The 15,672-nt window shown below is 36.9% G+C and overlaps 1 protein-coding gene across 5 annotated transcripts in view; it reads left to right on the top strand.

Annotated features, from left to right (window-relative positions):
• The first annotated feature begins 505 nt into the window (after positions 1-505).
• The window catches only part of hipk1a (homeodomain interacting protein kinase 1a), a 28,134-nt gene continuing 12,967 nt past the window's right edge, over positions 506-15,672 (top strand). For 3 of the 5 annotated variants that reach the window (XM_067445679.1, XM_067445681.1, XM_067445680.1), the window contains exons 1-11: positions 506-777; positions 1,972-2,708; positions 4,306-4,679; positions 7,058-7,181; positions 9,905-10,024; positions 10,126-10,212; positions 10,536-10,717; positions 10,830-10,980; positions 12,873-13,077; positions 13,223-13,341; positions 14,735-14,878. In XM_067445679.1, coding sequence (XP_067301780.1) covers positions 1,974-2,708; positions 4,306-4,679; positions 7,058-7,181; positions 9,905-10,024; positions 10,126-10,212; positions 10,536-10,717; positions 10,830-10,980; positions 12,873-13,077; positions 13,223-13,341; positions 14,735-14,878 — 2,241 coding nt within the window. In that variant the 5' untranslated portion in view covers positions 506-777; positions 1,972-1,973. The remainder of the gene's footprint in view (positions 778-1,971; positions 2,709-4,305; positions 4,680-7,057; positions 7,182-9,904; positions 10,025-10,125; positions 10,213-10,535; positions 10,718-10,829; positions 10,981-12,872; positions 13,078-13,222; positions 13,342-14,734; positions 14,879-15,672) is intronic. The other 2 variants (XM_067445682.1, XM_067445684.1) reach the window with 1 other exon arrangement.

Here is a 15,672-nt window from a genome sequence, read left to right on the forward strand (position 1 = left end):
AGCTTAATTATATCACGTTATAAAAATCCAGATCTCATTCAAGTACTTTTTTTGCAACTATATCTTGAATTTTGTGAATATTTGTATTAATTTTGGTGATATTTCTGAACCAGCACAATACATCAAATTAGAAATAAGTCAAAATAATATGAATATAATTTGAGAACATAATACAACAAACTGTGCCTCAAAAAGGCAACGCTAGTACAATTCCAAAAAGTCCAAATAGCAGCAAAGAATTAATACAGAAACATTTACAAAATAAATTAAATACCTAAAATATTACACAATGGGGTTGTCATAAAAATAAAAACCTTTAACATTTTACATCTTTTAAGGGCTTTTTTGTTACGCGTGAGTTGTAAAGAATCGAAGAAGGTCTACTGTGCCGCAGCTACAAGTTCTGACCAGAGACCGTAAAAAAAAAAGTGACTCAAAACAAGTCTGGCCCTCTGATTTATACATCACGTGATAGGCGTTTGGCCAATCAGTGCACGATCTTACATCCCGGAAATGGTGCCCATTAGATGTCCTACATTCCTCTCCAGGTTTCAATCACATTTCTGTTCGCTGTCCTTGCAGAATTTTAATGTGTAACGATGGTGTTGACGGCACGTCGGACTTTATCTAAAGCTATTAGACACCTAAAAGCTCGTCGGCTCTGATAAAGCGATGTTTTTACGGAGGAACACTTTGATAATAAAAGAAAAAAAACAATGAGGCCTAATAGGAGAGATGAAGAACAAGTGTCAAGCTGAGGAATTCAACACACAACAGGTGAGCTGCACAGATGCTGCAATGCACGACAGCCAGTAAATGTGAGGTTTTATCAAGCATGTCGCGTGCATACAGCACTTCAGGTTGTATTTACGCAGCCAGCGGAATTTTTGATACGTCACGGGATTTGTTGGCTGGTATGGTTAGTAGATATTTTTACCTGTTTGACTGTCACACTAAAAGTTAAATAGTGTGTTTGTGGCACATTTGTCGCTGCCACACCTCTTTTTTTTCCTTTTCTTTTTTTAAAATCACACAGTAGCAACCATTGCCTTGACAACTTCTCCCTGGCTACAACCGTTTCTATAGCAACCACCCTGGATCACCTAGCTAGAGCGGTTGCTATGGAAACGGACGTTTTATTTGTTCTTGGTTTGAAATGGATATTCAGAAATGCAGTAAAATTGCAGTCAGGCAGACAATGACTCGAATGCATCTCTAAAAGTGTGTAAATGTAACTGAAAATTGTCAGTAAAAAGCAGAAAGTCTTGAAAGAAAAAAAACATTTTGACACATGTAATTTGGCATAATATTGTTATTTGTTATTTATTAAGTGAAGCAGTTGTGTTTTAAAATATTAATATTTAAAAAAAACTTTGTTGTAACATGTTGTAATATAACTAACTTAGTCTCAGTGATATTAAAACTTTTTAAAACTTTTTCTTTTCTTTTTTTCTTCTTCATATTTTATCATTTTTTTTAAAAACAACATAATTGTAAAATATGTGAGCAATTAAATTATTTTATCAAATTAAAATCAAAGTGATTAAAAAAAATAATCTACAAATAATACTAGCCATACACTACAAATTACATTTTTGAATATCTTTGAACATATTTTGTGAAGAACTGAAGTGAAATAAAGTGAACAATATCTAGAAAGTATAAATGTAACTGAAAAAAAAAATATCTCATTGAAAATATACAATTTGACTAAATTAGTTTATCATAAGATTATTATTTGTTAAGCAGTGTAGTCGTTTTGTTTCCAAAATATTTATATTTGAAAACTTTTATCCATCAAATCCATTATATCATAAATAATCATAGCATAACCAACCTACATAAGCCTAATTTTAATTTTATTCACATAAAATGAAGAAACATCTTGATATTTGTTCTCAAACATAACGAAAGTTATGCAAGGTGCAATGAAATTATTTGATAAACCTTTTTTTTTCTACACATTTCCAGGCATGTCCTCCCAAATGCAAGCGTTTTCCTCTCCCTCCGTGTCCTCCAGTGGCCTGTCCCGCTCCAAGAAACTGAAGGTGGAAAACCATGTATGGAATGTGAGTAGCCAATCAGGTGAGAGCAGCTACTACCAGCACAGTCCGAACCAGACGAATGGCTCTTCCCCCTCCACATCTGGATTCAACTCTAACTACAGCTCCTCCAACCTGGTCTTTCCTCCTCCTGGAGGCTCGCGGGAACAGACAGTGGTACGGGCCGCAGACAGCACTGGTAGCGTCCCGGAGCCTTCGTCCTCCTCGTCATCATCGTCCACATCCAGCCGGCGTGGAAAAGATGAGGGCTCCGCCTCTCTGACATGTGAGGGCTATCAGAAACAGGGCAGTCTGAAGCGGAAGAGCGAGGAGGTGGACAGCAGCGACAGTGTGCAGATTTTGGAGGAGCTCTCGGCTCCTGTGCTCCCTAACCGCGTGGCCGGAGGTGGAGGGAATGCCACGGCTCAGTCCATCGCTCATTCCACGTCCACCACCAAGAGCAGCAACTCCCACAGTGAGGGCGACTACCAGCTGGTGCAACACGAGATCCTCTGCTCCGTCTCCAACAGCTACGAGGTTCTGGAATTCCTCGGCCGGGGAACGTTTGGACAGGTCGCAAAATGCTGGAAGCGTGGAACTAATGAGATAGTGGCCATTAAGATTCTCAAGAATCATCCGTCATATGCCCGCCAGGGTCAGATAGAGGTGAGTGGCTAACCAGATCAAAACAGAATAAAAAAAAATGTATTCACGTAGAATTAAGGCAGTTCTGAAGGCGAAAGGGGGTCAAACACAGTATTAGTATAGTGTTCCTTATAATCCTTTAGGTGAGTGTATACAGTCACAGTTACAAGAAATAGCAGTTGTAAGATATATAATAATACTAATAATACATTTAATTTATAAAGCACTTTACATTTTAAAGAAAATCTCAAAGTGCTAGATATAGGCATAGTTATGAGCGATAGTAGCCTTTGTAAGATATACAGTCGCAGTATCAAGAAAAGTTGCAATTGTGAGATATATAGGCACAGTTACGAGAAATAGTAGCAGTTGTGAGATATAATATACAGTCATAATTGACCTATTGGTCAGCCCCTCTGCAGATGAGCCAATGAGTATCAGTTGCAAAGGGACTCGTTGGTTTGATGGTGTTTATGCTACAAAAAATGGTAAAATGATGTGCCTGGGGTACTTGTAATAACAATAACTAAGGGGATCTGGGCTTACAGAAATGAAATTGAGACATTAAATATTAATTATTTATAAATTGTGAGATACTAAGTCACAGTTGTAAGATACACAGTCGCAATTACGAAAAATAGTCGCAATTTTAAATTACAAAGTCACAATATTAAGAAATAGTAGCAATTGTCAGATATACAAGTGCAGTCATGAAAAATGGTCAAAATTGTGAGATATACAAGTGCAGTTATGAAAAATGGTCACAATTGTGAGATATACAACAAGCGAATTTATGAAAAAGGGTCAAAATTGTGAGATATACAACAAGTGCAGTTATGAAAAATGGTCAAATTTGTTTGATATACAAGTGCAGTTATGAAAAATGGTCAAAATTGTGAGATCAAGTCCCAATGTCAAGAAACAGTTGCAATTGTAAGATATGCAGTCACATTATCAAGAAATAATAGCAGTTGTAAGATATATAGGCACAGTTACAAGAAATAGCAGTTGTAAGATAGGCTTAGTTATGAGAGATGGTAGCATAGCATTTGTAAGATATACAGCAATTGTGAGATATGCAGGCACAGTTATGAGAAATAGTAACAGTTGTGAGATCTACAGTCACTATTACGAGAAAAAAAAGCAATTGTGAAATATACAGTCACAATTGACCTATCGGTAAGCCCCTCCCCTCGAACGTAGATGAGCCAATGGCTGTTGAGTATCAGTTGCAAAGGGATTCGTTGGTTTGATGGTGTTTATGCTACAAAAATGGTAAAACAATGTGCCTGGGATACTTGTAATAACCATAACTAAGGGGAGCGGGGCTTACAGATATGAAAAAGATATGAAATTGAAAAATGAAATTGTAATTGTATCTTACAACTGTGACTTAGTATCTCACACAGTCGCAATTACGAGAAATAGTTGGAATTTTAAATTTACAAAGTCACAATTATGAGAAATAGTTGCAGTTGTGAGATATACAATAATATTGGACTGATTCAATTACAAACGCTTCATGCATCTATTTCAAAGTAAGCAATTGATCATCAGTCAAGTGCTTGATGTTAGTTAGCTTAAGAGTTTCATTTGAACTCAATCCTGTTTTTTAAAGGTGAGCATCCTCAGCCGTCTTAGCACAGAGAATGCGGACGAGTTCAACTTTGTGCGCTCTTACGAGTGCTTCCAGCACAAGAACCACACGTGTCTGGTGTTTGAGATGCTGGAGCAGAACCTCTATGACTTCCTCAAGCACAGCAAGTTCAGCCCGCTGCTCCTCAAATGCATCCGGCCGGTCCTGCAGCAGGTTGCCACGGCGCTGATGAAGCTGAAGAGTTTGGGTCTCATCCACGCTGATCTGAAGCCTGAGAACATCATGCTCGTCGATCCCATCAGACAGCCCTACAGAGTCAAAGTCATCGACTTCGGGTCAGCCAGTCACGTCTCGAAGGCGGTGTGCTCAACCTACCTGCAGTCTAGATACTACCGGTAAGGGATATTTGATGTCAAAAGGAACTAACAGTTGAAGTTGAAATACATTTGTGCATTTAGAAGATGCTGTCTAAAGTTGTGTGGACTATATATGTAAATTATGACCAAAAAAAGGTAATTCATATAATTCATGTGATGGAACCAAATACATTTGGCAGAAATGTAACTCTTTTTAGGGTTTTATATACTTTTACATGCTTCCAAAGTCAGTAATTATAAGTAATTTTAAAATAGCATAATTATTATGCATAAATAGCTGTAAATTTATCATAGGCTACAAATATTGACTTCTAGACCTCTATTGTTCTTAAACATTTATGAAATTGCTAATATTGTCTAATGGTCAGCTGATATCTTTTTTTATTATTCCTGATGGCAGTAATTCTGATATATGAAATATAATAGAATTTATCGATAACATAGCTAAAATGACATATTTGACATAATTGAATTTACGATTACCACAATTTACATTGAATGATGTTTTGAATAGCTTTAGGCCTATATCATTGTTTGAAGCAACTGGATGGCATATTTTTATATGTAAATCAACAGGCTGAAAACACTCTTCCTGAAAAATATATATTGATTTTCTATAGCATTAAACCTCAAATGTCAACTATAGATTGGTTTAGTTTCTTCTTTAAAGAAGAAGAAAAAAAAAATGCATATTATAATGGTATACTGAAACTGAAATTTAAAACTATGGGAAAAAACCTGATAACATCTTGAGCATTAGACTTTTTTTGTAATTGGGCCTTTGAACAATTATGTAATTGTAGCATCAGTAATTGTAATTAGAAACTGTATTAATTGTGCAGCTCTATTATATAGTATTAATTTGAAATTCACTCAAATATTTACTTAAAGGGGGGGTGAAACACTCAGTTTCAGTCAATCTTGAGTACCTATAGAGTAGTATTGCATCTTTCATATCTCCGAAAAGTCTTTAGTTTTATTATATTTATAAAAGAAATATAGGCTGTACCGAGTCTTTCCGGAAAAAAACGAGCGCCTGGAGGCGTATCGTGTGGGCGGAGCTAAAGAATGACGAGCGCGCAGTTACTGCACGAGAGCTTCTGAAAGCTGACATCCTCAAGCGTGGAGATGGAAACGTTACCCTAAATAAACCATGGCTATCAGATTCAACTAATACAGATATGATCCAGAATCAGATCCAGAGGCTGAAATAAATTGAACAGGAGAAACAGCAGCAGCAGGATGTCCGTCTCTGTGGTATGTACTGTATTTAGTGGCCTGTCAACATTTGTGTGTGTTTACTCGCCGTTTATGAGGACATGATTCGGTTTATGGACTATTGTATGCGACTAAACCTTAGCAGTAGCAAGCAAAACAGTTTTGCACGTCAGACTAGTGTAATGTTACACATAGAACAACAATGGAGTAACCGTTAGTGCATTTGAATGACGAAGCACGCTTTGTGAGAACGCTAGGTTTATGTTTGGGTGGTTTTACTGACACCTATAGTGGTCAGCTAAACAAATGTATTTAAACACACACCATAGATCGCATGCTCCATTGATAAATTAACTAACGTTATACATGATCGTGTTGTTTACTGATGTTAACTTACGCGACAATAGCCAACAACAGACATTTGAAGCAGTTTTACTCCCCGCCTGCTTCCAAAGCAGGACGTGAACCTTTATCGTTGGGACCGCTCCTCAAAAACACACTTCTTTGGTAAGTTAACTGTTGATTTCGTGAAGTCCTGACAGCAGAGACCGTGGAGATCCTTTTGCGACCGAAGTGTATGTTGTGAAGCTTCCCGTCATTTCTGCGTTCAAATCGGTTCAAATGCAGCACTGCCTTCCCGGAATGCTGTGTTGAATCGTTGAAGTCGCTTGATGTCCATACTCGGAAAAAACTCTCTGAAACTTGTGAGAAACCGGAAGGAGTATTTTTGACACAGAAATTTTCCATCAAACGTCCAACTTAGTTTTTGAAACTTTGTCTATGTTTAGGATGGGAATCCAAGTCTTTAACAGTGTAAAAAGCTCAGTATGCATGAAACAGCATTTCACCCCCTTTAAAACATTGAATTGAGAAAAAAATATTGTATCTCTTTGTTTTACTTCTGTGGAAACTACACAAATTCAACATTTAGAGGATATTTGGAGGCATTGCAGAATAATCATAAAATGGCTAAATAGCATTATTCTGTCAATATCAAAGATCGATATTATAATCTGTCTATCATTTACTATCCTCCATCCCTAAAGAATTTACATTTACTACATCATATGTCGTTCTACCTGTCATTCTCTCAATCTTTACCTCAATCTGCCAATGAAATGAAACAAATTTCTCATTAGTTTATTATGATTCATTTTAATTTGACTGTTGCGGTGTAGAGCTCCTGAGATCATTCTGGGCCTTCCCTTCTGTGAGGCCATTGACATGTGGTCTCTGGGTTGTGTCATTGCGGAACTGTTTCTGGGCTGGCCTTTGTATCCAGGAGCTTCAGAATATGATCAGGTCAGTAATACGGTTTTGCTGCTTAAATGTAATCGGTTCTGTGCAAAATCAATTAGTTTTGTTCAAAACTTTATTGAGAATACTATTAGTAGATTTACGAAGTGATACAAGGGAGCACTAACACTTCTACTGATGATTCAAGCCAATGCCGGTAAACTCACAACGGCCAATACATGCAGATGTATTAGGCTATGTTCAGGCTGCAGTTAAATGTTGCACAAATCCACAAAATCCACACTATAGAGCACAGCTGATTGGGTCCTGCTGTATCAGTAGCCAATGAGCTTGCAGCTCAACCTTCAAATACATGGTCAGCATTTGCTGTAGCAGTAGAGCGGACTTTTAGAACACCTCCATCTTCACCAGCTCCACCTGTATAGATCTGCTATGGGTAATTCATGTATGCTAAATTGCTCAGAGCAATATATTGTGTATTGGCAGTATCAAGTCCCGTTCTTGCTCTGCAGCAGCGTAGCAGATCTATCCCACCATGGCCAAATATCAACATTGTCATATCCATACCAAACACTCCAAGAGTTGTCATGACAGAAATAACAATTATGGACTAGTTATCTATCTCTGCATACACTACATGGCTACAACAAAATTTGTTTACAATGTGTCCATCTAAAGAATGTGTCTATAATCTACATTTAATTGTTTTGTTTGTTTTGTTTATTTTTTATTTGACAGGGACCATGTGCAAGTACATTAATCTTCCAAGAGAAAAGATGCTTCACACCAGATTTAGCTACAGCTAATTTCCATCCGCAGTCCCTGGGCAGATAAAACAATAAAATATATGCATCTAAACATCAATAACTCACTATCTATTTACAACCATATTTACAGTCATACTTCAGCCTAAACTAACCCTATACATACTGTCAACAATAAACCATTTAAAATTTCTACATTAAAAACTTGACTAACCCATAAACATAGTCAATGCTGGCATAACTGATTATCTAATAATACCTTTCTAACATTTTGCGAGAAGGACTTCAGATCAGAGGATAATTTAAGACTATCTGGAAGATTGTTCCATTCTTTAACAGCTTTGAATGAGAAGGCTGTCTATGCAAAGGCAGAGCTTCTGTTCGGTAATCTGCAGTCATTTCGACTTGTGGACCTAGATGTCCTGGTATTCTGTTCTGAGCAGAGCTGTACAAATCTCCTCAGTGGTGGAGGTGCGCTATTATTAAGAATCTTAAAAATTAATCGTACATTTGAGTACACAATTAAATTCGCAAAATTTAAGATTTTTAACCGGTTAAAAATTTGACAGTGATGATGTCTCAACGTTTTTTTATCTAATACCTTTACAGCCTGATTATAAAGGGATTTTAAAGGTTTTAATGTTGTTTCACTTGTTTGAGACCAACACGAGATACAATAATTAACATGAGAAACAATCATTGCATCAAGAAATATTTTTGCGGCATCATAAGTAAGCATATTTCGAATATGTTTAAAAACTGAGATGTTGTATTTTAAAATATTAGACATTTTTTTTTAAATGCTTTTTAAATCCTAACGTTGGTTCCAAAAGGACACCTAAGTATTTAAATTCATCTACTACTTTTATCTTCTTATCTTTTACAAAAACACATGGAAAGGTTGTTGGTTTTCTAATTTTAGTGAAATACATTGTCACCGTTTTATCTACAATAAGTGTAAGCGAAGCAGAGGTGAGCCAGTCAGCGATGTTATTCATGACCTTAGTTAATTTATTAGCGACACTAGTAGCGTCATTTCCATGTGCATAAATAATAGTGTCATCCGCATACATTTGAACATCCACCTCACCACACACTGTAGGGAGATCATTAATATAGAGTGTAAACAGCAGAGGTCCAAGAACAGAGCCCTGGGGGACACCTGTGTCACAAGCCTTTGGAGTAGACAGCATATTACTGACCCTCACACACTGTACACGGTCACTTAGATATGATTTTATCCACTGCAGTGCACTGTTGGACAGTTTATAGTTGCTCAATTTCTTCAGAAGCACTGAGTGGTTGACCGTGTCAAATGCTTTGCGAAGATCTAGAAACACAGTGCCAACGACCCCTCCCTTGTCCAGTTTAGCTTTTACACCTTCTATAAAATGGCAGCATGCAGTTTCAGTGGAGTGGTTTTTCCTATATCCAAATTGCATGGGATGTAGAAGATTATTTTTATTTAGATGTTCTAATAACTGTTCTTTAATTACTTTTTCAATGACCTTTGAGACAACAGGAAGTATGCAGATAGGTCTATAATTGCATACTTCATATCTATTACCGGTTTTAAAAACTGGCGTGATAATTGCATTTTTAAAAACAGTGGGGAACATATTTTCTTCGATTGATTTATTAGTCATATAAGTAATAGGAGTCATTAAAATATATTTGTCTTTTTAAGATTGAACTATTAAGCCCCCAAATATCTTTACATTTGGAGTTTGTCAGTGATTCTAAGATTTTGAATATTTTAGATTCATTGATTGGTTTGAACTTCAAAAAACTTGGATTATCATCAATAAATGGATCAGATATTTGATAATTAGTACAATTGTAATATTTGCCAAGTTCATTAACTGATTCTATAAAATAATTGTTGAAATAATTTGCAACTATTTGTGGATCGTTTTCAAGATTTTCATTTACATTAATTTCCATTTTCTGGCATTTAAAATGTTTTCGTCCAGTGACTTTATATATATGCCTGGTTTTCTACAGATTCGGTACATTTCCCAGACTCAAGGTTTGCCAGCTGAGTATCTCCTGAGCGCCGGCACTAAAACCAGCCGTTTCTTCCACAGGAGCCCAGATTCCAGCTTCCCTCTTTGGAGACTCAAGGCATGTCCACCTTAAAGCACTGCTGTGTGTTTTATTTTGTAAGATATCAGCGGTCAATACGTGATTGAATGCTTTCCTCACTGATGTGTTTCTGTTTTTAGACTCCGGCAGAGCACGAGGCAGAGTTTGGGATAAAGTCCAAAGAGGCTCGGAAATACATTTTCAACTGCCTTGATGACATGATGCAGGTAGTGTCGTGTCTACAGTAATGTGAGGAATAACCAGATACAAATGTGTACACTCAGCCTCGTGGACGGCACTCCGACATGGTAGAAAATACAACGCAGATTTTTAAAATTGTAATAATATTTTACAATATAACTGTATTTACTGCATTTTAGATCAGATAAATGCAGCCTTGGTGAGACTTCTTTCAAAACAGATTGGTTAGCCAATCATAAAAGAGGTTGAAAATACTTCCTTATGACACTTGGTGTTTTTTTTGTTTGTTTTTTGAATATTAAAACGTATATTATTGGCAGGTTTAAAATAGTTCTTTCTGATACTCCAGGTCAACATGACTAGTCTGGAAGGCACGGACATATTAGCGGAGAAGGCTGATCGGAGGGAGTTCATTGACCTGCTAAAGAAAATGCTAACGCTAGACGCGGACAAGAGGATCACTCCCACTAAGACCCTCAACCACCCGTTTGTGACGATGGCTCACCTACTTCACTTCCCACACAGCTCACAGTAAGCTCTGTTGATGAGTTTATTATTTACATATAATGTATATAAAATAGCCATATTTCTGTGTGTACTCTTCTGAGGACACAACCTCAATGCGCCCTCTCTTGTTGTGCAGTGTGAAGTCCTGCTTCCAAAACATGGAGATCTGCAAGCGCAGGTGTACAGCTTTCGACAATAACAAGAACCTGTTTGCCAGCCACAACACCCCCAGCGCGGCCGCCAACCTCACTGTCACCTTCAGCAGTCAACTCAATCAGCACAGTCAGGTGTGTGCTTCAGCACAGATGCCTTATATGAAACTTCATTTGTTTGCAATACATTTGCATTTAGTATGTTGGTTGTAGTGGAAAAATATAAGAATATAATTATGCAACTCAATACCACTGGTAATTTCAAGCTACTTTAGTGTGTGTGTTAAAGCCATAGTTTACATAAAAACTACAGTTCTGTTAACATTTACTCACCCTCGTGACATTCCAAATCCATATGCAGTTTTTCCATGAAAGACAAGAAGGATTTTTGATGTTGCTTTTTTCCATTCAACAGCAGTTTATTTTGGCCATTAGTTCACCCAAAAATGACATTTCTGTCAATAATTACTCACCCTCATGTCGTTCCAAACCCGTAAGGTATTTTTGACGAAATCCAAGAGCTTTCTGGTCCCAGAACAGTAGGAAAGAGATTGTTAAAATAGTCCATGTGTAAACCTTAAAGAAGCGACGGGAAGACTTTTTGCATGCAAATTTTTTTACTAAATAACGACTTTATTCAACAATCTCTAGACACTCTCTTACGCTATTCACATTGTTGGATTGTCGACACAGTGCAACACTTCCTAGTTCTACTGCAGAATGGCGGCTCACTATTGGCTGAGCACCACATGTATGCGTCGTGGTGCTTACGTGAATCGCTTAGGAGAAAGGCACGGGAAAGAAGATATTGTGAAATAAAGTCTTTTTTTTGCGCACAAAAAGTATTCTCGTCACTTTAAAACATTAAGTTTGAACCACTGAAGTCACATGGACTAATTTTATCGATCTCTTTCATACCTTTCTGGGCCTTGAAAGTGGTTGCTGTGGTTCTGTTAATGGAGGGGTACAGGGAGCTCTCAGATTTAATAAAAAATATCTTCATTTGTGTTCTGAAGATGAACGAAGGTCTTACAGGTTTGGAACGACATAAGGGAGAGGAATTAGTGACAGAATTTTCATTATGGGGTGAACTGTCCCTTTAAATCTCCAAGAATGACAAAAACCCTTCCATAACATTAGTTTTTATGACTCGTGCAAGTCTTCTGAATTGAAATCAGAGAAACTTAGAAACGACTGAAGCGAACATTAAAAAGAGAAAAAGATTCTTTCACAAATCAGACTGATCTGAATCTCAAGTTCAACTCAATGACTCAATTATTTAGTTCTCGAGTTAGCAGATCAAAAGAGGGCAAGATTACAAGGGAATTTGAATAAAACTTTGCTCTGTACTCACACAAAGCTATCATATGACTTCAGAAGACTTGGAATGTAGCTGTGTTATTTTAGTATTATTTGGTATAGTAATATTTAGTATGTTATATTTATATATATATATATATATATATATATATATATATATATATTATTATTATTATTATTATTATTATTATTACAGTATTTAAATTATATTTTGAATGAGCATTTTTTTAGTGTTAGTTTACGGTTTCATGATTTTTGTTCATGATTTTTGTGCTTTTGTAGTTTTTATAATTATTATCTTTTTTAATATACCTTAGTATTCTTTCAGTTTTAGTAATTTTTGTATTTCATTTATTTATTTCAGTTGGTTGCCAAACCAATATTTCTAGATGTCTTAGATTTTTCATCTAATTCATATATTTATGAACTTTATAAAAATGTTAGTTAGCTTTAGTCAATAATGACAACACTGGAATATGACTGAATATGGAATACAAGCAATATGAACTACCTTAGTCTATATGGGACTGGTTTTGTCAGACGTGTTCAATGGTCTGCATAAAGAGGTTTGGATCAACATGAGGGTGAGTAAACAATGTAATTTTAGGTAAACTATAGCTTTAAAGTGTAGTATGCATGCTATATGTGTGGTCTTCAGTGCTATTTCTGTGCTGTTAAGAATCTCCCTCTCTTTCCGTAACTGCCAGATGGCCTCCACGGGGGGCCAGTCCCTGTCTCTTAGCAGCAACGTTCCTTTACTGAACTACCAGCCTGGTCTGTACCAGCAGGCCACTATAAATATACCAGGATTGGCTCAGCAGAGTGTGCCATTGCAGGCTCGCCCTACTCAGCTGTGTGCCCAGACTGAGCCCTTCCAGCAAACCCTCATTGTGTGCCCTCCTACCATCCAGGGTGAGCCTGTACCCTACCCCGTTTACCCAGCCCCCCTACTACAGCTTTGTCCAAACCCACTTCTCCCTACATCCTTCCATCCTTTCCTTTAGACTCGTGTTGCTTCCAAATACATTTGAACCGAATCTTGTGTTTAATTCACCAGGGCTGCAGACTTCAAATAAACACGCTGGATATCCAGTGAGAATGGACAACTCAGTACCCATAGTGCCCCAGAACCAATCCACCCAGCCCCTACACATTCAGCCCAGCATGCTCACACAGGTAGGCATCATGTTTGTGTGTCCATGTATTGTATGTTATCTGGAGGTGTTTCTCCTCTTTCACTATTTCATATGATCCTTGTTTTTGTGATTCCCTCCCTTTTAGCATGTAGGCATTAATAATTACGTGTGTGGTTTAATCATTTAATTCCTCTTTAATTTGCAGTGAGAACAGTAAAGACTAAAAACAAAACCCACAGTTGTTTTGAGTACTTTCGAGTCAGCGTCTCACTTGCCGGTTTTTCAAATCGTGTGTCCCATGAACTGTACAGAACACGTCTTTCCAGGAAAATATCAGTTGGCGTTTACATGAAATCTGATTAAACCAGGATCATTTCATGTGCAAGCTGCATTTTTTCCATATCAAATTATCTGTTGTAGTTGCAGTGTGTGTTCATATTAACTACTGGTCAAAAGGTTGTGGTTGGTCAAGTGTTTTACATTTTTGAAAGAATTCTCTTATGGTCACCAAGCCTCCATTTATTTTTTTCCCCAGACTTTTTGGATGAATAATCAGGCCAAAAGAACATAAATAGTTTGAAATAGAAATCTTTTGTAACATTTTTGATCAATTTAATGTGTCCTTTTCTGAATAATGTATCAATATCTTGAACAAAATCCTACAGCGGTGTTCCTCAAATCCAGCCCTGGTGGGCCACAGTCCTGCTGAGTTTAACTTCAACTCACCTACCTGTAATTTTCTAGTAACTCTGAACATCTGTGTCTGAAATCACAGGCACTATTTGAGGGGAAGGCCATTTGTAGTGGTGTCCAAAACCATAGTGGGCGTTACCAAGTGCACTCTTTCAATCCCATGATGCACCCTAATAACAAGTATACAAACAATGTATGCTCAACCTCACTCAACAGCTATAGAATTCCCATAATGCACTTGGAAGGTTATGTCTGAATGAATAATGGTGTCTGACCAGAAGATGGCCCCCATAGCTAAATCATCTATCTATTTTACTTTTTAACTGATTATTATATGGTTTAATAATGGATTAAACATCTTAGTTCCTTTGAAAGAGTTCAAGATAAATCTTTTCATTGCTATTATTAAATGGCAATATTAAATAAGGTTATAGGGGTGATTTTGAACACAGTAATTGATGAGCTTGCTCAGGTGTCCTTAATTAGGGTGGAGCTAACCTCTAAAGGGCCGTGCTGGATTTGAGGAACCCTGTCCTACTGACCCCAAACATTTGAATGGTAGTGTATTTTCAGTGAGTTTGATTTGCTGCCTTTACTGTCAAAAAAATACTGATCTGATTTTAATGTGTTGCCAGTCATTTTGTCAATGATGATGGTAGTAGAAAGTTTTTGGGCGAGTTACTTTTTCCGTCCGCTCAGCCTGCGTGTTGTAATCGTGCCACCCTTTCCTCCATCCTCAGTTCCTCCACACATCCCTCTATCCCTTCCCCACCCAGAGCAGCAGCAGCACGCCGCTAGCGGTGGCCTCCCTGCGTCTTCCAGTGGCGGGAATGACGCCACTGGCTTTGGGCTCTCGGCGTCTGGAGCAGAGTGCCACCATGCTGGTAAACCTGCGCCCTGCCATGTGACTCGCCTGTTTCCTCCTCTTTCTGACCTTTTTTCTTTGATATTTTTTTGCCTTGCTGCATGTTGCGTTGTTAGGCCAAACTTCTGAATTGAATAAGACAGCATACCGAACAATAATTGCAAGAAAACAAATTTGGATTGAGATGCGCTCATTGGCTACTCACCGTTTTATGCGACCACCAATCAGTGTAGTGTAATTCACAATAAATGACTCTTATGAACTGGTTCTTTTAATGAATCAATCAAAAAGATTCATAACCTGAGCAGTAGCCACTTTGAATCAGCTGGATGAAATCTTCACTGCAAGTTATAATTGCTGTCAGTGATGTCTAAACTTAATTCAGTATCACTACTGACTAGTTGACTAGTTTTATAAATAATATTTTTATTCAATAATAATAATAGTTTTATATATAATGTTTTTTATATTATATTCAAATTAGTGCAGTCAAATTGATTAATTGCGATTAATCACATTTATAATAAGAGTTTGTGTTTACCTAATATGTGTACTGTGTATAATTATTATATAAATACATTTTCATTCTTGTATATAATTTGGAAAACTTTTTCATGCATATACTGTTTATATATATATTTATATTATTTATATATGGTATCTATCTATCTATCTATATCTATCTATCTATCTATCTATCTATCTATCTATCTATCTATCTATCTATCTATCTATCTATCTATCTATCTATCTATCTATCTATCTATCTATCTATCTATAATAAATATATATATATAATATATATATACACAC

Source organism: Pseudorasbora parva, chromosome 6 (assembly GCF_024679245.1).
Source record: "Pseudorasbora parva isolate DD20220531a chromosome 6, ASM2467924v1, whole genome shotgun sequence".
Taxonomy (NCBI): domain Eukaryota; kingdom Metazoa; phylum Chordata; class Actinopteri; order Cypriniformes; family Gobionidae; genus Pseudorasbora; species Pseudorasbora parva.